The 22,900-nt window shown below is 38.8% G+C and overlaps 1 protein-coding gene across 10 annotated transcripts in view; it reads left to right on the top strand.

Moving 5' to 3' along the window:
- Positions 1-10,110, top strand: part of Sox102F (transcription factor Sox102F) — a 417,100-nt gene extending 406,990 nt beyond the window's left edge. For all 10 annotated transcript variants that reach the window (XM_070282385.1, XM_070282381.1, XM_070282382.1 and 7 more), the window contains one exon: positions 8,321-10,110. In XM_070282385.1, the coding sequence (XP_070138486.1) occupies positions 8,321-9,142 (822 nt within the window). In that variant the 3' untranslated portion in view covers positions 9,143-10,110. The remainder of the gene's footprint in view (positions 1-8,320) is intronic.
- Positions 10,111-22,900: the final 12,790 nt, after the last annotated feature.

Consider the following 22,900-nt stretch of genomic DNA (forward strand, 5'->3'; position numbering starts at 1 on the left):
AATTGTTTGAAAAATGCTTGTTAACTCGTTTAATCTGGAAGCTTTGGCTCATCGGACTCATGCACAAAATTAAAACGTATTTGCCAACATACACCCACAAGCTACTGGAATCATACCTCTACAATAGGGTATTCTACTTCGGGCTACTACACCATCGAAGCTGGAGTTACACAAGGAAGCGCACTCGGCCCGTGTTTATATGTTTTGTATGCTGCGTATATTCCTACGAGCGCACACCTAACAACGTCAACGTTCGCCGATGATACCGCTATCCTTAGTCGCTCCAGATGCCCAACGCAGGCAACAACCCAACTGGCTAATCATCTCATAATAGTGGAAAGGTGGCTGTCCGACTGGCGCATTAAAATAAACGAGCAAAGGTGTAAACATATACGTTTACTCTTAATAGACAAACATGCCCTCCGCTTTTACTAAACGGTATGCAGAGCCCTCAAGTTAACGAAGTAACGAAACTTGGCGTCCACCTTGATAGACGACTTACCTGGCGTAAGCACATCGAATGCAAAAAGATGCACCTAAAACTGAAAGCCAGCAGCCTCCAATGGATCATAAACTCACGATCGCCACTGTGCCCGGACTACAAGTTACTTCAGTACAATTCAGTTCTAAAGCCAATCTAGACGTATGGCTCCCAGCTGTGGGGAAACGCGAGCAGCAGCAACATAGACATCGTACAGCGCGTGCAATCAAAAATCTTGAGAACTATCACAGGGCACCTTGGTATGTTCGCCTGGGTATCCTCGCAGTGAAAGACGAAATCCAGATGCAAAAAGAGTCATACAAAGAAAAACTGTCTTCGCACCCAAATTTTCTCCGCCTTAGACGCAACGACCTCCCAACCCAGGAATCGATTTTTAGGGCCGTCTAACTCAGTATCAGTCAATAGGACTATTAGTTAAGTTAAAAATATAAGATGTGATACACCTCTTGTTAGTCTCGCAAAGAGAAGATTCAAGAAATAAAAGCAACGTTCAAAAAAAAAAAAAAAAAACAAATATGCCGATTTTAAATGCAATGGTATACAAATTTCGTCTCCGTCCGAAGTTATGTTTTCTTTTTTGTTTAATTTTGAGCCACCTTTGTGCATTCCATTCCTCCCTTTTGGGAATGATGGTGTTGAAGGGCGTTTTTTTTGTGTTCCTTAGGAGTACAGTAGTTCGTGCTGACAGGGACATGTAGATCGTTTTGTAGAAGAGTGGAGTATCCCGTGTTGTTAAGTTTCCACTGATGTGCTTCTCTTAGTCTAATTGCCGCTAGTCTTTTCACAATACGTGAAAGAGAGCCTCTGCTTATTTAGTGTTGGAGGGCTTAGATTGTATCTTCTGTTGAAGAGAACTAGCTCTGTTTTTTGCGCGTCTACCCTTCGGACGATGCTGCTTTTCTAGTTGGCTACGGTTTGTAGTTTTGCCCTTACGAGTGATTGAGGATATTTTCCTGTCAAAATAATTTTCACGTCGTCCGCGTATGCCACTTCTTTGCAGCATCCCTCTTCCACCTTGCATAGAATCAAATTGACTGCTATGTTCCATAGAAGAGGGGAGAAGGCGATCTATAACCCTTGCGGAGTTCCTTTCTAGACGGCCCTTAAAATGATTGATGTGCCAAGTCAAAAAATTACTTTTCTGCTTGTTGGCAATTGATGAATAAGTCGCAGCAAGCTGCCATCTATCCCAAGAGACGCCAGGCAGTCGGTTATGGTGATCGGCCCCTTCTATGTCAAAAAAGTCTACAAGGGCGTGAGAGAGTGACTTGGAGTGAGTGGAGGCCTAAGACTCATTCAAGGGTCTTAAGCAAAACGGATAGTAGATCAATTGGCCCTAATTTTTTTTTTTATATTTGTATACCAGCTATCATTCCTGCATTCATCACAAAAGCTCGAGAAACGATTTTTTACATTAAATAGAAAAGACAGAAAGATAACTAATAGGAATTAATTAGGAAAATTTCCTCACTTGTTTTTTTTTTAATTTGGAGGACAGGAAAGAGATGTTATAGAGTAGAGACCATTGATCGAACATAAGACCCTAAAACGGTCGTATTCTGCATGTGTCGAACTACAATGGCTAAGAAATAAAGGACTAAAGTTTGTAGTCCTTCTGTTAGGAATATTAAAATGTAAGCGTGTTTGTCAGTGCTGGCTATCTAGATCGACCTTTAGCCTTATTAAGCATTGTGGAAATATGATTGGCAAATTTAAGCTTTAATTTTAGTACAGTGGGGGGCAAACTCTCATTTTTCATAGCACGCGTACATAGGGTAGGAAATTCTGTCGCACTTTTAAATTCTTTTAGAAGCTCTCTTTTGCTTTCATTTTGACTCATTTGACAGCCGAAACTTAAAAATCAAAATGTTTTCCCTGGGAACATTTTTTTTCAGAAATTGTGTTGGAAAAAGTTTTTTCCATAGAAAATGTATATGTGTGGAGGCCACCATACGACTAACTACAGGGGCTGTCCAGTCTACAAGGAACTGAAAAGTCGTACACACCAAAGAGTGACCACTGCTCACTCACATACACCACCTATGAAATCTACACGTAATGTCATCCCCCCTTCAGCTGTTAAATCTTTAGCCAATAATGAGGTCACCGACAAATCCGCAAGCTATGCAACTGCTCTAAAATTGGGTCTTAAAAGTACCGCTCCCACCAATCCAAGATTATCAGTTCCCCCTCATCAACCAGAAGAACCGTCTACGAACAAACTTGAAAAAATGATATGTAATCTTCAACAAAGTATGATGGAATTCATGTCATTCATGCAGACAACTATGCAAGATCTTATGCGAAACCAGAACGTTTTGATTGAGCTGCTTGTTGCTCAAAAACAGACTAAATAATCAATGGCTCCACTCCGTATAGCACTGTGGAACGCAAACGGCGTCTCACAGCGCAAACTCGAGTTAACTCAGTTCCTTATTAATTACCATATCGATGTAATGCTACTCGCAGAAACTCATCTTACAAATAAATATAATTTTCAAATTCGAGGCTATCTATTCTACAACACGAATCACCCAGACGGGAAAGCTCATGGAGGCACTAGGATTCTGATTAGAAATCGCGTCAAGCACTGCTTCCACAATAGCTTCGCCACTAACTTCATGCAAGCTACATCAATAGATGTGCAAATGGATTCCCGATCTTTAAAGCTTGCCGCCGTATACTGTCCTCCTCGGTTCACAATATCAGAATCCCAATTCATGGAATATTTCAACTCTCTGAGCGAACAATTTATAGCAGCAGGAGACTTCAATGCCAAGCACACGCACTGGGGATCTCGACTTGTGACTCCTAAGGGAAGGCAGTTGTACAATGCAATAATAAAAGCAAGCAACAAGCTAGACTGTGTGTCACCTGTGACACCTACATATTGGCCAACAGATCCTAGAAAACTGCCAGACTTGATAGATTTTGCAGTCACAAAAAACATTCCTCGCAACCTGATAAGTGCCAACTCCTTACCAGATCTATCGTCTGATCACTCGCCTGTACTTCTTCATCTAAATCTACATCCAGTTGCGGTAGATAAACCATTCAGACTAACAACGAATACAACCAATTGGCTTAAGTACAAAAAATATGTAAGTTCGCACATTGAGTTGAATCCACGTCTGAATGACGAAGCTGATATCAACTTATCCACAAACACTCTTGAATCCGTCTTGGTCGCAGCAGCTCGCGTATCAACTCCACAAACGCAAAAAACATCGTACAATAATAGATACACGAACGTTGAAATAGAGCAGCTCGTTCTAGCAAAGCGACGCTCATGGCGAGAATGGCAATCCAACAGATCACCAACCGTAAAACAAAGGTTAAAAGACGCTACAGAGAGGCTCTCAGCTGCACTTCGTCATGAAGAAGAAGGGTCGCAAAAACATTACATAGAACAGTTATCCCCAATGAGCTCCAAGTTCCCACTTTGGAGAGCACACTCATCCCTCTGCGCACCAATCGAATCTGCAATGCCAATAAGGACATCCACAGGCAACTGGGCTCGAAGCGACGAAGAAAGAGCCGTCAGATTCGCAGAGCATCTTCAAAATGTATTTCAGCCCAACACATCATCAAACGGGATCTCACTGCCAGCAACATCAGATATCGACACATCAACGTATGAACCTATTGTATTTAGGCCACATGAGTTACTCAAAATCATAAACGAACTCAACCCAAAAAAATCTCCAGGATGCGACCTAATATCACCAAAAATGATTATTGAACTTCCTTTCTGTGCTGTTCGAGCTATTTGCCAGCTCTTCAATACAATAACGAGACACGGACACTTTCCAGAGAGATGGAAAAAGTCGATAATTATAATGATACCAAAACCTGGCAAAGACCGCACAATCGCTTCATCATATAGACCAATTAGTTTACTAACGTGTCTATCAAAACTCTTTGAAGTGTTAAGTGTTAGTGACGATGTAAGTTTTTTGAATTTGTAGACGAAAAAGAGGTGGAAGGTTCGTCCATGGTTCTAATATGGGGAAGTTTCACTCCCACTGCTTTTAAAACTTTTTTCTTTACGGTACTGGGCTAATGTTCTTGGAAGAAAATGTTTTCTCAAAAACTGGGAAAAATTGTCTTGAACATCAGCGCGGGCACACAAATCTTAAAAAAAGACGTGCGCCTTATATAATTGTATTTCAATTTATGTTTTGGCTTTGATATAAGCCGAGATATCAATTTCTGAAGTATCAGGGGAAAGCCGCGAAACAATGGAGGAATGTTTCGATGGAAGAATCACCTTTAAGGGTAAACGTAGATTGAGCTCCATCGCCAGTGCTACCTCAGTAAAATTGGTATATGTGCAAGATTTGTTTTCTATATTTCTCCCATTTTATTAGCTCTAGAAGTGTTTTGAGTACACACGATTTTTCTCCGATGTCCCTCAATTACACATCATTTATTAGTTTCTTATCTGTCCCCATCCTATTGCACCGTTATCCCAAAGAATAACGAAAGGAGGGGAATTTAATAGAAAGTTGATATATGTGCAAAAAGCTTCATTCACGTTTGGAGTGGGTTCCGGCAAGGTCCTAGTAAAACAAAGATAACAAATTTGACTGTTTACATTTTAAAATTTAATTAAAAATTATCTTGAGCTATAAAAAATAGGCTTGCGTTAAATAAATTGTATTAAATATCAAAAATGCCACGAGCAACCGAATTATCTAAAGAAGAGCAGATCCAAATAAGAACTATGGCTGACTGTGGCGTCAAAGTTGGTGCTATTGGTAAAACAATAAATCGAAACGGGCTTCGAAACACTGTAGGAAACTTTTTAAAGTCACCCCAAAAATATGCCGAAAACAATCGCAAAGGTGCAATTCCAAAGATTGATAACCGCACTAAGCGGCACATTAGAGCTTTGGCATCTGCCAAAAATTTGAGCTGTGCCAAAATTAAGGCACAATTGAAGTTACCAATATGTAGGCAACGGGTGTAACAAATTTGCCGAAAAGATTGGCATCTCACATACGAAGCAAAGGTCCCGAAACCTAAGCTATTGTGGCGGCATAAAATGGCTCGACTAGCCTATTAGGAGAAATTTAAATTTTGGACCACCGAATTCCAAAATGTCATCTTCGTGATGAAAAAAAATTTAATTTAGATGGCCAAGATGGAAATCAAAAGTATTGGCGAGACCCCAGGCATCCCAGACAAACTTGCAACAGACGCAACCATGGTGGTGGTTTTTGGTAGAAGTACCAACTTTGGTATATTTGAAGATAGAAGTTTGGGACTTTTCTTAGATTTTGTATTGTAATAAATTGGATTATATATTCATATTTCCATAAGGATCGGCCAACTATATCCGATGTTTGCGATATAAATCCGGTTTTAACTGCAAGGGTATATAAACTTCGGCTCCGCCCGAAGTTAGCTTTCCTTTCCGTTTTTTAATTTTAACATAGTAAGCGTTGAATAGTGCGGGTGAAACGGCTATACAGTACTTTGATTAACCCTTACACGGAGCATGGGGCTAAAAGTTTTTCTTAGTTATGACAAGAGTTGTAGTGCTTATAATTTTATTTTAATAAGTTAACATTACATTACATAGTTTTACATTATTCTTTGTTTTGGTTTTTGGACAGCCATTCTTTTGTTTTAATTCTTAATTCTAAAGTGTTTGCATATCTTAAAATAAAATTTTTTTATGTTTACACTAATATCGACCTGTTCAGCGGCGTTTTACAATGTGTGTTTTAAATTTGTAGCTATTTGAAATGTGTCTTTAACAATATGTAAAAATATGAGTTCAAGTTGTTTTTTTTTTGTTTTTAAATGTCGATGAAGGCTTCATCAGTACTTCATGCGCAACCTCATCTACATATGTAAACGTCGACTCATCTGCTAGCTCATTAGACAAACGTATTTTTTTTATGACGAAACCTGCCAGGTATTCCAGTGCATCCTCCGTCAACTCGTTTATCTCTTCAAATTCTTCGTCAAAATCAAATTGGAGATTGCAATCTTTAGGCTCGTTCTCTTTGTTTTTAATATTTTGGACGGCTTGAGAAAAGTCTAGATTGAACCACTCATCAGAATCGTCTTGATTGCCATTTAACAATTCTGTATTCTTAGCTAAATTTCATTTAAAGAATATTAATAACTGATAAAAATTAAAAAAAAAAACATGAAGGGCAGCATAAAATACGAAGCACAATATTTCTAATACCTGTTATATATTTTCTTTATCAATATTTGAACTGCAATGGAGTCGGGTGGTCGAACTGTCCACCTTTCGACCGCATGGCTCCAAAAAATTTTCAAGAATGTCTTGGTTAAGACGACTTGTTAAAATATACTCCAAGCCATACTTTTCCGCCAAGTAGCTATGCAAACCGGCAAGGGATACATTGCTTACCAAAATGCCTTTTTGGAAGGGCAGCTTACGATTGCCAACAAGATCCGTACTACCCATTATCTTTGACATTTCAACCAAAATGCCTTGTTGCCTTACAGAAATGTCGGCTGCATTAAAAGCATTAAATTAAATACTTCTTTGAGTCCTAGTAAATATTTTGCATAGAGACTTTTCAAGACCTTGATAATCATCTAGTTGCTGGCGTAAGGACTGCATTTCCTTTTCTAAAAGACTTAACTTTTTTTTCGGGTTTTTGTTTTCTATGTGTATTGAATCTAGTGGCTTCCCTGCGCCTGATAACGACTTCCACTGCGTATCGCAAATTTTAGAGCTCTCAATAAGGGTACAGCCCAAAGACTGCTACCACAAAGCTCTTTTTTCAATACACTTTGGAACATGCACAAACTTTACGCCTAGCTCGTGCTTGCGACAATAATTGCAAAAAGTCATTTTTTGCTTGGCCACTTAAGGGTTAAAGTTATGAAAACAAAATCACCTCTCAGTTTGACAGTTTGAAATTAAGGGACCAAACCCGAACGATATGTCAGTGGAATGGACTACCTTGTATAATTGTATCATGGTATATCCTATAGCTGCCATATAATTGATTAATCGGAAATAACCCATTTTTCTTTTTTTTTTTGAAATTAGAAGCTTAAGCTTTTTTCAATTTTTTAACCTAATAAATTGGTTTTTTTATGAAATTGTTATAAGGATCGACCATTTGTATCCGATATTTGCGATATATATCCGATCTTAACTGCAAGGGTATATCAACTTCGGCTATGCCCGAAGTAAGCTTTTCTTTCTTGTTATACCCTTGCAGAGGGTATTATAATTTTGTCCAAAAGTGTGCAACGCAGTGAAGGAGACATCTCCGACCCTATAAAGTATATTCTTGATCAGGATCACCTCCTGAGTTGATATGAGCATGTCCGTCTGTCCGTCTATCCGTCTGTCCGTCTGTCTGTCTGTTTCTACGCGAACTAGTCTCTCAGTTTTAAAGCTATCGACTTGAAACTTTGCACACACCCTTCTTTCCTTTGCACGCAGTATATAAGTCGGAACGACCGGGATCGGCCGACTGTATCCTATAGCTGCCATATAACTGATTGATCGGAAATGGTATAACTTTGGTGTTTGAAGATAGAAAGCTGGAATTTAATAAAGATTCTATTTTTGGTCAGTTGATCCAACCTACCAAATTTCATAAGGATCGGCCGACTATATCCTATAGCTGCCATATAACTGAACGATCGGAAATGACCCAACTTTCGTGTTTTTGAAGATAGAAAGCTGGAACTTGGTACAGATTCTATTCTATATTCCGGTTTTAACTGCAAGGGTATATCAACTTCGGCTCCGCCCGAAGTTAGCTTTCCTTTCTTGTTTTTTAACTTATTTCAAAAATAATTTTTTTCCAGGGGCGCGTGTGGAACAATACTGTTGTAGGACCAACGAGTGCACGTGCGTTGCGTTTAAGTCGCGATTCTATAAATAGTTGCGGAACGAATTCAGAACGATCGACGGCTTTGGATCAAGAAAGTCTTAGCCCAAGCCCGAATTGTACAATCGCCTCTCCTTCAGCATCACATCAACTAAGACAAGGAAATGGCCATAATGTTGGACATGGACTTGGAAAACCTCATATTAAAAGGCCTATGAATGCGTTTATGGTGTGGGCAAAAGATGAACGTCGCAAAATTTTGAAGGCATGTCCAGACATGCACAACTCAAACATATCAAAAATTTTGGGTGCTCGCTGGAAGTCAATGTCCAATGCTGATAAACAGCCTTATTATGAAGAACAGTCACGTTTGTCGAAGCTTCATATGGAACAACACCCGGATTACCGATACAGGCCTCGACCTAAACGCACATGTATTGTTGATGGAAAAAAGATGCGCATATCAGAATACAAAGTCCTAATGCGTAATCGCCGAGCTGAAATGAGACAGCTTTGGTGCCGTACGGGTGTATCATGTGCAGTCACAACAGAAAATACTTGTACTGATATCTGTTTAAATGAAAATGACGAAAAATCAAATACTCAGGCGTTGACAGTAGCCACAGCATATCATTTACAGGATGTGAGCCACAGGGTTGCAGCAAAAGATGCAGACCCTGATAATGACTGTGGGCATTCGTCTACCCAACAGTTCTTTTATCCCCCTGAAAGCTCTTCACCTTCAGGGTTTTCATCCGATGGAGTGGACGTGTCCTCCCAGCGTGATTTGGATGAGTAGCTGGACATTTTCAATGTAAAGAATCGGTTTTTATTATGGAATTATCTATGTAAAGCATAAAAGGCAGACGGGAAATTTTCGGAAAATTATAAGCTTTGTAAATAGAAATACAGTCTTTGATTACATAATAAGTTTCATTTCAAGTGCCATTACACAAACATAAAAATAAATAGATAATTTGTGAATCGATTGTTCACAAGACTTTCAGTCTGAGAACATTGCAATTTTTGTGCCATTTAAGCGCCAATGCTGTAGCCATAACCATAAACATAAATAAGTAGTTAGTTATGTTTAATATTTGTAAATTATACAAATAAAAGGAAGAATAAAAAAAAATTAATGTAAGAGTAAAATTTCAAATAAAAAATATTTAGAATAATTTATTAAAGGACATTTTCTACGTTTATTTTCAATTTGCTTTCAAGTTCAATAATATAAATACATAAATAGAACAGCTGAATATGTTACTATCTATAATATTTCTACTCCCAAATTGATCCACTTCAGCTTACTTAATGGAAATATTTGTCGTTTGTTTTAGCCGCCAAAATAAATATAAAAACCATGTACAAAATCACTATAAACTCAAATCACTATGCCATTAAGTTTAACTAATGTATTCCTTAAACATTAATACATATGACTCTTTAGAGGAATACAATATGTATTTTATATAATTAAGTACACTTAGTGATGGAAATAATTCGCAATTTTTAAATTTTGTCTGTTTTATTATAGTTTAAAAAATGTATTAAATATTTCATATGTCTTAAAAGATTATCAAGTCAATCATATATCGTATATGGAAAAAAAAATACTTACACTGAAAGCTATGTATATGCTATAGTACTATATGCTACTCAGAACATCATGCGGAGTTATGGCACTAAAATTTTGGAATAATTTATTATTACGTTAAAAAAATATATGTATAAAATTTTGAATAAAATTTAAAAATTATAATTAAATTGTAGGTTTTTAAGAAAATTTTACAATATTTATTCCCTTGCTTTCTTTTTTAATTTTACAGAAAACGCTCATATTCGATATACATAAAGTATATTTATCATTCATCAGGATCACTCTCTGAGTCTACTATCTATTTACAATTTCCTTCTGTGCTTCCGTCCGTTGGTACTGTTTATCTGTTTGTTTGTACGCAACATACACCCTTTTTTCCTTTTTTTCTTTACATAAGTCCGAACAGACGGGACCGAATATAACCTATAACTGTCATATAGGTTATAACTGTCATAACTGTTGATTGATCGAAAATGTCCTAACTTTGTTTTACTGCAGCAATATTACTAAACGATCGGAAATGACCAAACTTTACTGTTTTTATACCCTTGCAGAGGGTATTATAATTTTCTCCGATCCTATAAAGTATATATATTCTTGATCAGGATCACCTCCTGAGTTGATATGACCATGTCCGTCTGTCCGTTTGTCTGTCCGGCTGTCTGTCTGTTTCTACGCAAACTAGTCTCTCAGTTTTAAATCTAACGACTTGAAACTTTGCACACACCCTTCTTTCCTTTGCACGCAGTATATAAGTCGGAACGGCCGGGATCGGCCGACTATATCCTATAGCTGCCATATAACTGATTGATCGGAAATGGTAAAACTTTGGTGTTTTTAGAGTAAGAGAGTTAAAATTTTACACGAGAGCTATACGATACGACATGCCGACATGGTATAACTTTGATGTTTTTAGAGTAAGGGAGTTCAAATTTTACACGAGAGCTATACGATACGACATGCCAAATTTCATAAGGATCGGCCGACTATAACCTATAGCTGCCATATAACTGAACGATCGAAAGTGGAACTTGGTACACATCCTATTTTTGGTCAGTTAATCCGATCTACCAAATTTCATAACGATCGGTCGACTATATCTTACAGCTAAAACTAAAATAAATAAATAATATTTTATTCTTTTTTTATACCCTTGCAGAGAGTATTATAATTTTGGTCAATGGTGTGCAACGCAGTGAAGGAGTGAATCTCCGACCCTATAAAGTATATATATTCTTAATCGGGATCACCTCCTGAGTTGATATGAGCATGTCCGTCTGTCCGTTTGTCTGTCCGGCTGTCTGTCCGTTTCTACGCGAACTAGTCTCTCAGTTTTAAAGCTATCGTCTTGAAACTTTGCACACACCCTTCTTTCCTTTGCACGCAGTATATAAGTCGGAACAGGCCGGATCGGCCGACGTTATCCTACAGCTGCCATATAACTGATTGATCGGAAATGGTATAACTTTGGTGTTTTTAGAGTTTTTTTTTTCAAATTTGACACGAGAGCTATTTTTGGCAAAACATTACAACATGTCAAATTTTATAAGGATCGGTCGACTATATCTTATAGCTGCCATATAACTGAACGATCGAAAATAACCCAACTTTCGTGTTTTTGAAGATAGAAGAAGATGAAACTTAGTACGGATTCTATTTTTGGTCAGTTGATCCAACCTACCAAATTTCATTAGGATCGGCCGACTATATCCTATAGCTGCCATATAACTGAACGATCGGAAATGGTATTTGGTAGAAATATGAACTTTCGTATTTTTAAAGATAGAAGCTTGGGACTTTCTTTTTTAGATTTTTTATTTTAATTAATTGGTTTTATTGTGATGTAATCATTAGGATCGGTCAACTATATCCGATGTTTGCGGTATATATTCGGTTTTAACTACAAGGGTATATCAACTTCGGCTCCGCCCGAAGTTATCTTTCCTTTCTTGTTAGGTTTTGTGTTGTCTATACTCTCCTAACGTTGTACTTACATGTTCATTTTTCACGCTACATATCGATGAAACAATTAACTTCAGAAATAACTCTCTGTCAATTTCGACATACATGTACATACATCAGTATGAGCAGTAATAGTATTTTAAAATTAGTTACGATTAATACATATTTATATTCTTTATTTATATATTTATAATTATGATATATAATATTATTATTTTATTTTTATAATATAGTATAATATTATTTATAAGGATAAACTTTTGAAATATGTTCCTTCCTAATTGTTTTTGATAGTAGATGAACCACGCTGATGAAACATCATCAACCATATGGGCGGGAATGTAGCCCATATATGGCAGAATCTTTGGCTTTGGTGGATGGCAGAATCATTATCTGCACGAAGATCGACAGAAAAATTGACCCCTTTTTTTGCCAATACCTTATTTATGAAAGATATAACATTAAAAAAATTTTAAGCGCTAAGTATTCACAATAGGTCAATCTTCAATGTTTTGTTTAAGAAATTTCAATCGATGGCACAACATTAATGCTATAGTCTGAGAAAAAAAGCCATTCCGATAACATAAACATAATTGTGAAAAAAATTGTACTTCACCATTAAAAAGCCAAGGAATAAACTTCGAAGGAAAATTGCTAAAAAAAAAATTTTAAATGAGTTAAATTAAGTTTGGCTTATATTATGTTTTTGTGACCATAAAATCACTTGTGTGGTCCCTGAAATAAAGTAAAATTGTAAATAAACTGGAAAATTTTTTTTTTAAAACCCAATTTTTAAAAAGGGATTTAAACAAGAAAGGAAAGCTAACTTCGGGCGGAGCCGAAGTTTATATACCCTTGCAGTTAAAACCGGATATATATCGCAAACGTCGGATATAGTTGGTCGATCCTTATGATTACATCATAATAAAACCAATTAACTAAAATACAAAATCTAAAAAAAGTCCCAAACTTCTATCTTCAAAAATACAAAAGTTGATATTTCTACCAAGTACCATTTCCGATCGTTCAGTTATATGGCAGTTAATGAAATTTGATAGGTTGGATCAACTGGCCAAAAATAGAATCTGTATTAAGTTTCAGCTTTCTATCTTCAAAAACACGAAGGTTGGGTCATTTTCGATCGTTCAGTTATATGGCAGCTATAGGATATAGTCGGCCCATCCTTATGAAATTTGGCATGTCGTAATGGTTTGCCAAAAATAGCTCTCGTGTCAAATTTGAACTCTCTAACTTTACAAACACTAAAGTTGTACCATTTCCGATCAATCAGTTATATGGCAGCTATAGGATATAGTCGGCCGATCCGGGCCGTTCCGACTTACATACTGCGTGCAAAGGAAAGAAGGGTGTGTGCAAAGTTTCGAGACGATAGCTTCAAAACTGAGAGACTAGTTCGCGTAGAAACGGACAGACAGACAGACGGACAGACAGACGGACAGACGGACATGCTCATATCAACTCAGGAGGTGATCCTGATCAAGAATATATATACTTTATAGGGTCGGAGATGTCTCCTTCACTGCGTTGCACACTTTTGGACAAAATTATAATACCCTCTGCAAGGGTATAAAAAGCGAGTCCAATTATGCACTTTTGAAGAAATTGATATTTTAAGGAGGCAACCTGCATGTTTTTTATGTGAATCTTTTAGCTGTAACACTATTTGGTACCCATATTTGGTACAATATCTTATTATCTTATACTTACATATACGAACACTTATTATCAAACTTATTTTAAAGACTATTGGTTTTTTTCTGCACAATCTTTAAAGATAGTGAAAAAAAACTTTGCTTTATAGGGCTTTGTAAGATTTCGAATAAAATATCGATATATACGACACATATTTGCTAAATATTCCCGGTACTCGTAGAGTTGTGTGAATGTACGTAATATAGAAAAGGAATCATCTCCGACCTTCCGGACCGTTCAAATATACATTCATACAATACGTTAAATACAAATACATCTCCAACCTTCCCCGAAGGATATCAAAGGCTAAAATAGATAGAACTATCGGATCATTTATAGTTGGACTAACTCTTTTTTCTAAGCACCGAAGTGATGAACCACAAAGTGATTGTGTGTAAAAATTTAATTAAAAAACCGTTCTGAAATAAATTTTCTACTGAAACTGTGACAGCGCTCTGAATTAAAAATAAACAAAAAATTTACGGAGCAGTGTTTTTTTTAACCCCTTAAGGGGTTATATACAGTTGTGATATATGAAAAAATCGATTTTTTTTTATTGCATATTCTTTAAGTATATTCTATTGGGTGTACTCCCACAAAAATTCATAACGATCGGAGCATTAGAACCGAAGCTGTAGCTATTTATAGCGCACTATCTGCATAAAACTTGAACAAACTTGAAACTTTAAACGCGATTATCTCAGAATCTTTTTTTTGGGAAATTACCTTTGCGGTGGACACGATTACTAAAAAACTACTAATCCGATCAACAGCAAATTTTGACCACTTATTTATTATGATATTAGCTAATCCGTGAACGAGGGATTTTCAATTTTTGAAAACTCCCTTTTTAAAGCACAAAAAACGAAAATCTTATACCTTGAAAAAGTAAATTTTTTGTTTCAAACGTCGCCATTTTTTTTTTAATCAAAATTTTAAAAAATCCCTCGTTCACGGACTAGATAATACAATATACTAACTAAACTTTTTTGAATTTTGGATTTCGGATGAACCGTTTTCGAGAAATCATGTCCACCGCAAGACACCATCGAAAAAAGACGATTCGGGAATTCGGCTATAACATTTTTGTTATGTAATATCTTTTTATGAAAAAATTTAATTAAGTACATAGAAACATGTACTAAACAACGTCGGTAAAACATTTTTCATAAATATTTTCTATGGTGTCAAAAAAAAATCGATAAAAATCCATATTTTTGCGCGGTACAACTGTATATAACCCCTTAAGCAGCATTTCAAATTATTTTGTTCGTGCGCGCCAAAAATAATTAACTTTGAAATCTTAAAACGGTGCCTTAGTGCGTTTCTTTGGTGGTCCGTTATTCTACCGTTGCGGTGCCTGGTCATTGTCTCTGCATAGAGTGATGAAAAAAAGTGTGTACACAAGAACGAAATTAAACGCGTAATAGACAAAGTTAACCGTCAACCTTAAACAAAAAAAAAATTTGTTTAAATATGTATCTGAAATAAAAAATTAATGTATTTCTGGAATCAGTGGAAGTTACTTATTCTGGAAGACAACAGTTCTTGATCTAAGTGCGTATGTACTTTTTTTTTTGGGAAGATCTAGAAAAAAAAACGTAGTGTCTAGTAATGGGTTCGAGGAATCGATCGCCCTGTGGAAAATATCAGTGATAGTGTTGATTCGACTATTTTTCCTTGCGTGAGGGAGTTGGTCTTTATGTAGAATTTATTGCTGGCTTCTGAGGCATTTTCACCCAAGCATCTTAGTGGAACTAACGTCTTAGGCTTAACCAAGCATGTTTGATGGTTCTTCTGCTGACAGCTCCCGCCATTGTATTCTCTTGCAAGAATCACCCCAAGATGAGCTCTTGACGTATAAGCTGAATATGGTGACCTACCGAACTAAGGCTATATAATATTTGGCCCTATAAGCAATGCACCAGTTTGCAAAGGATTAAATAGATACTTTTTCCTTATGGTCCGAAATCTTTCAGCTTGATTTCTACGTAGATGCGATTTCTTCATCTCTGGTGGAAAGTCTACTAAAGAAGTTATCAACATGAGAGAGCAAGTTTCTGGAATCCTATTCAAGGAAAAGTTTCGCCAAAGAAAATAGTGCTCCAACAATCCGGATGCACTGGCGGGAGTGCCTAAAAGGATCGCGAGACCTATTTGACCTTTAATGATGATAGCAGTTTCACCAAAACGTTAGGACTCGTGTGGGCCCCATCCACGGATCAGCTTATGTTTTTAGCCTTATTAGCTCCTTCGGTCTTTTGCCTCGTCTTCAAAACCATGCAGAAGATCCTTATTGTCCTTAATTGCTCGACTTTACGACCTTCTTGGCAATGTTGGTCTTGCAGTTACTAAGGCTAAAATGTTTTTATAAGGGCTGTGCAGGGAGCGGCAGTCCTATGACGAGAGCCTTCCCCAGGAGTTGAACTCAGAATGGAAAGAACTCTGACGCAGTTTTGGGTCATATGCTAACCAGCTCTTCTTCCAGCTAACTGGCCTTCTTCTCGCCGTTTTTGGACCAGTTTGCGTGTGTTTGTTTGTTTAAAACATAGAATTTGTCCACTGCCGCGTTCCCCCATGCTCTTAGGAGATTAATTTCTACCCGAAGGCTCGGCTGATCTGGTCGGACAATGCCACAAACTTAATCAAGGATTAAGGTCAAGGACCTCATCATCCTTGATCATCATCCCGCTCAAACGCAAAGTTTTTTTTTTGGCTTTTTCGCGGTCTTTTGGAATTTTGGAAATGTCTGGTGCATCAATGCCTTGTATTCATCATAAAGCTAAGAGGACCAAACGACCGAGGGGTGCTCGAGTTACTCGATTTGTTAGTATTTATTAAGCTAAGAGGAGTTAGTTAGTTCGAACATAAGACCCTGAAAGGATCGTGCTGTGCATATGTCGAACTAGAATGGCTGAGAAATAGAGGACTAAAGTTTCTAAACTAAGATCCTACTAATTGGAATCTTAAAGTTTAAGCGTGTTAGTAAATGCTGGCTTTCTACAACCCCATTGATTAGGTTATGTAGAAAAACTACACCCAGCATTGTCCTACGCTTGGTAAAGCTTAGTTAGTTTATTAGTAATAGTCTTCTACTATAAGATGGAAGATAAAGATTTGCAACCCAGTTAAGACCTCTGGGCGAATCGAACTATCGAACTGAGAGGACGTGCTTGGCCCGAGCTCCGGGAAAACTGCATCATAATAGTTTTTTTTAATGAAATAATGAGACAGTTAAACAAACAAAAAATCTGGGGTAACCCAATATAAGCGAAAGGACGCTGAACCACAATTTATTAAGAGCAAAAGACAAGCTTTTTATAATAGTTGTGATGTGCTAAACTAAAACTAGTGCATTGTTTTAAATAAACAAGTGCCACGCAATGAGATCATTGAGCAGCGATCAAAAGAACGAGCTTAGGAGTTCAGTGAACGAAAGAATCGGTTTTTACTCTTACATTTCAACCCGCGATACCGAAATGGAAACATCGGCGACTAAGAGCAATCCAGCTCTACTAACCGCTGAAAGCCGATGGTCATGGTCTTGCTCCCCCGCGCTGCTCACTCCGACTCCCGCGTCAACAACAAGCAGTACTACAATTTCTGCGTTCACAGCGACAACCACTGCAATTAAAAATGCCGCGACGTCAACGACTACAGCAAGTGCAAAAACACACACTTCGCAAGTTCAGCCCGCAGAGTGATCCGGCAGGCAATAAACCAAAAATTAACGACGTCCAGAAGATCGACGAAAAACCAGGCAGTAACAGATTTGCCCTAGTGGCGGAGGTTGAGGAAAAACAACCAGCGCAAGACACCGCAAAAAAACCCAAGCATCCCGCAATCTATATCAGGGAGAAAAGCTCGAGTGCCTCCTTAACCGAATTGCAGCGTTAATAAGGAACGGTGACAACTTTCATGTTGTCCCGCTTATCAAAGGGAACATCCTTGAAACAAAGGCGCAAACCAAGACTGAAGAGCACCTCCAAACCGGTTCCAAATATTTATACAGCGCTCAGAAAAACTATTACACGTACCAGCTGAATAGCACTAAGGGCCTACAAGTGGTAGTAAAGGGAATCGAACCCGATGTTACCGCCGCAGAAACAAAAACTGCCCAAAAAGAAAAGGGCTTCGCCGCCATGAATGTTATGAACATTCTAAATAAAGACAAAAATCCACAACCCCACTTCAAGATCGAGCTCGAAAGCCGGTCGCTGAAGAAGAACGGAGTCCACCCAATCTACATTCTGCAATATCTTTTGCATAGGAAAATCACTGTTGAAGAGCCAAATAAAGGCAACGGTCCAGTGCAATACACTAATTGCCAAGAATATGGACACACCAGGTCATACTGCACACTTCGGGCTGTCTGTGTAGTCTGCGGGGACGCCCACAACTCAGCTTACTGCACTACAAACAAGGACATTACCGTGAAGAAATGTGGAATACTAATATGGAATACTATAGAGGCAATCTATAGAGGATGTATGGTGTACAAGGAGTTAAAGAGTCGCATGCGTCAAGCGACAGCAACGCGCAACCAAAATCCACAGAATGCGTACACTGCGTAAAAAACTACACCAGACGTCTTCTTTGCTAAACCTGCGAGATCCTCATTCGGTTCACTAAACACCACCAACGGCTTCTCCTATGCCGATGCTCTACGATCTGGAAGGGAAATTCCAATTCAGCCTAACTCATAAAGCGCTCAACAGGCCCCAAAACAGCCACACACCAAAACGGAAACTATGATGCTTACCCTCCAACAAAGTATGATGGAGCTTATGTCATTCATGAAAACAACCATGCAAACGCTTGTTCAAAACCAGAACATGGTGATACAGCTGATCGTAGCACAACAGTCTAAATAATCTATGCAGGCTCTACGAATATCAATGTGGAACGCCAATGCACAGTGGTCCGGCTTGTATGAAGAGAGCGGCCAAAAATACTTCTAGTTGAGGTAGGGACTGGAAACTTGGCACAAAATATTTATATTTTTATTCTAAAATAATATATTAAAATCAGCCAGATCGGGTAACTATATCATATAGCTGCCATATAACTGATTGATCGAAAATGCTATAACTTGGGTGTTTTTACAGTTAGAGAGTTCAATTTTTGTAAGAAAGCTATATTTGACAAAATAACACGACCTACCAAATTTCATAAGGATCAGCCGACTATCTTATAGCTGCCATATAACTGATTGATCGGAAATGATATAACTTCGGTGTTTTTAAAGCTAGAGAATTCTGATTTGGTACGAATGCTATTTTTGGGAAAATAATTCAACATGCCAAATTTCATAAGGATCAGCCGACTATATCCTATAGCTGCCATATAACTGAAAAAACGGAAATTACCCAACTTTCATGTTAAGATGGTGTTAGTATTTTTACGATATTAGACACATAGGCAAATTTTGGCAAAAAATTTTTGCACATTTGTTACCCTTGGAGACCGACAAACACATTGGTATATAAACGAATTGTAGAATTTTGTGGGATCACTACTAAAACTTCAGCTAAACATGAAAAATACGTTCAAAATATAGGAAAAAAACATGCATTAGTTCATAGTAATATAATAATAACAATAATTATTATTAATATATCAAATTGTATCTCATTTTATAGAAAATACCTTCAACTTCAAAATCCATTACAAATAATTTGAATTTGAACACGTAAATAATGATCTGACCACTTCAAAGTGCGGTATAGTTGTGAAATATTCGTGATGCGCGCAGCCGCGCTTTACAAATGAGCATCTTCAAATCATTTTTTAGAAAATCCAGTTCGATTTTTAGAAAAATCTGGTTTGTCATGAAGAAGCTTGGACATTTTAGAGGCGATTTGTTTACTTTGCAATGGTGTCTCACGGCATAAACTAGAATTGTCACAATTCTTGACCAAAAACCATATTGACGTTATGGTACTAATGAAAACGCATCTAACAAGCAAATACAACTTTCAAATAAGAGGCTACACAATGTACCGCACAGATCATCCAGATGGAAGCCCACGGCGGAACTGGAGTTCTAATCAGAGAACGCATTAAACACCACTTTCACAAAAGGTTCGCAACAAACTTCTTGCAGGCCAGAGCGATACAATTTCAGTTAAGTAACGGAATACTTTCAATCGCTGCCGTTTACTGCCTTCCTCGTTTCTCAATCTCGAAAGGACAATTTATGGACTTCTACAATTCACTTGGGGATCGTTTTATAGCCGCAGGAGACTACAACGCCAAAACATACGCACTGGGGATCACGTCTAGTGACTCCCAAAGAAAGGCAATTGTACAATGCAATTATAAATGTGAAAAATAACCTGGTCTATGATTCCCCTGGAAGTCCCACATACTGGCCAACAGACTCCCAGACCTTATTGATTTTGCGGTGACAAATAAAAAGGCTTCGCAATCTACCAAGTGCCAAAGCAGTCGCGAATTTATCATCAGACCATTGGCCTGTGCTATTGTCTAACGCTTCTTCAAAGTCCAGAAATAACCAAACATCCCTCCAGCCTGACGACGCCAAAAACGAACTGGCTAAAATACAAAAAGTACGTGAGTGCCCACATAGAACTCGACTACACTACGAGCGCCCTCGAAAAAGTACTCGTTGCGGCAGCTTAAATCTCTACTCCTCATGGGAAGGAAGTAGACCGAAACAAATACTACAAATCTAATCAGCAAATCGAACAGCTCGTGCGAGAAAAGAGGCGCACGCGTCGTGGTTGGCAAAACAGCAGATCAGCAGCTTCAAAACAACGCTTTAAGGAAGCATTCCGATCACTCGACCAGGCTCTTCACCAAATGCACAGCTGAGGTACATCCAGAATCTTTCGCCAACAAGCACAAAGTACCTCCTGTAGAGGGCCCACCCAAATCTGAGCGGCCTAATTGAAACGACCACCCCGATAAAAAAATCATTGGGATGCTGGGCTTGCAGCGACGAAGACCGAGCTGAAACATTCGCCACACATCTCCAAAGTGTCTTCCAGCCAAACCCAGCCTTAAATTCATTCCTCGTGCCAGTAAATCAGCCAGAGGCCTCTCGTCAATCAGCCGCACCTTCATTCCGCCCGAACGAAATCGAAAAATTTATAAGAGGGCTAAAACCAAAATATTCTCCCGAAAGTGACCTATTGACGCCAAAGATGCTGATCGAACTTCCAAAATGAGCTATAGAGGTCGTCTCCAAATATTTAATGGGATCATATATAATATAATAATGATCGGTATAATGATACCGAATCCTGCAAAAGACCACACAATTCCGTCATCATACACACCAATCTTGTTTCTATCTTGTTTGTCTAAATTGTTTGAAAAATGCTTGTTAACTCGCATAATACCACATCGGGAAGCTTGAAATATTATCTCAGCACACCCATTTGGCTTCCAAAGAAACCACGGCAGAAAGAAACCACCACCGAGCAAGTGAACAGATTAACATGCGAAATACGCTCAGCATTCGAACAGCGAGAATACTGCAGCGCTATTTTCCTCGACGTATCTCAAGCTTTCGACCGAGTTTAGCTTAATGGACTCATGCACAAAATGAAAACGCATTTTCCAACATACACCCACAAGCTACTGCAATCATACCTCTACATCACGGTATTCTCAGTGAGATGCAACGCAGCTACTTCGGGCGACTACATCATGAAAGCTGGAGTTGCACAAGGAAGCGCACGCGGCCCTTGTCTTTATGTTTTGTATATTGCGGATATTCCTACTATCTACTGTCTACTACTATCCTACTATTCCATCCTATCAGATGGGGCATCCAGGTGAGCCTCCTGTCTAGGGTGAATCCCAGGTACTTGGGATTGTCTTCCTGCGGGATTGGGGAGCCGTTGAGGTTAACTGGAGGGCAGTTGCCTTTGCAGAGAGAAAATGTGGTGGCAGTGGACGGCATTATTGACGGCAATGTTCCATCGCTTTTGCCAGTCGCTGAGCAAGTCAAGCTGCAATCGCATGGTTTCGGCTGCCCCCATGGCGCTATCGGCGGTGGTAACGAAGACGGTGTCGTCTGCATAGGTTCCTGTGAGTAGGTCAGGCCTCTGGAGAACAGAGAGGATGGCCTTGTATGCGTTGTACATCACCGGGCCAAGAATGCTGTTTTGGGGGACACCAGAGTGAGCTCCTTTTAGACCGGAGATGGCCTTGCCGCATCTTACCGAAAATTTACGGTCTTCTAAGAACGACTTTAGGAATTGGAAGTATGGCCGTGGTAGGCCAGTCTTTAATTTTTATAGTAGACCGGGATGCCAGACTCGATCGAACGCCTGCTTCACGTCCAGCATGTCGGACATGCAGTACTTCTTGGTTTCAAATGCGTCCAGGATGTACTGCACGAACCGATGGCACTGCTCTGGGGTACCGTGTCGCCGCCTGATGCCAAACTGGTGGTCAGGGATCAGTCCAGCCTCGTCAAATACTGGCAGTGCTCTGCCCAAAAACACTCGTTCCAGTATTTTGGGGAGCATTGGTAACATGCTTATTGGTCGGTAGGACGAAAGGTTCGCTTCGTGTTTCCCGGGCTGAGGTATCATAGTTACCTGGGAACGTTTCCATGTAGACGGAAAGTACCCTATCTCCAAGAATTATAGATTCTCGTAATTAGCTGAATGGTTGGAGATGGTAACATTTTTAATGCAATGATACCATCATCGCCCGCAGCCTTGTTGTTGCTCATGATGGTTTTGAGCTCAACTGTTTCCTCCTCAGTCACTGGTCGTATTGGTTCGGCGTCCCTGGAAGGCTCGGCTAGCAGTCGGGCAGTTTCAGCAGCATCCTCCGGTGAGCAGCGATCAAAGGCCTGCTTTCTTGGTCTTGCCAGCGTTTTTGACAGACATTTGGTGGCTCTATTGAAGGCGGTTTTGTGCAAAGGATTCCTCGAGAGCATCCGCACTCTCCGGAGTCGTGGCTTTTTAAATTTGAGTTCTTCGACTTCTGGGTTCCAAAAGTGGATGTCCCTTTCAGTGGCTCTTGGGCGGTTGGAGGGCCTTGGTGCTGCTTCAGAAGCTGCCGCCTGGATATGGGCGGTAAACTTTTCTACAGCGGTGTCGATGTCAAACGGGGAGTCAAGTGTCGGGCTGGGATTATACTTAGTACAGATTCTATTTTGGGTCAGTTGATCTAACCTACCAAATTTCACTAGGATCGGCCGACTATATCCTATAGCTGCCATATAACTATAACGATCGATCGGAAATGGTATTTGGTGGAAATATCAACTTTCGTATTTTTGATGATAGAAGCTTG

The sequence above is a fragment of the Drosophila bipectinata genome, chromosome 4 (genome assembly GCF_030179905.1).
Source record: "Drosophila bipectinata strain 14024-0381.07 chromosome 4, DbipHiC1v2, whole genome shotgun sequence".
NCBI classification, from domain to species: domain Eukaryota; kingdom Metazoa; phylum Arthropoda; class Insecta; order Diptera; family Drosophilidae; genus Drosophila; species Drosophila bipectinata.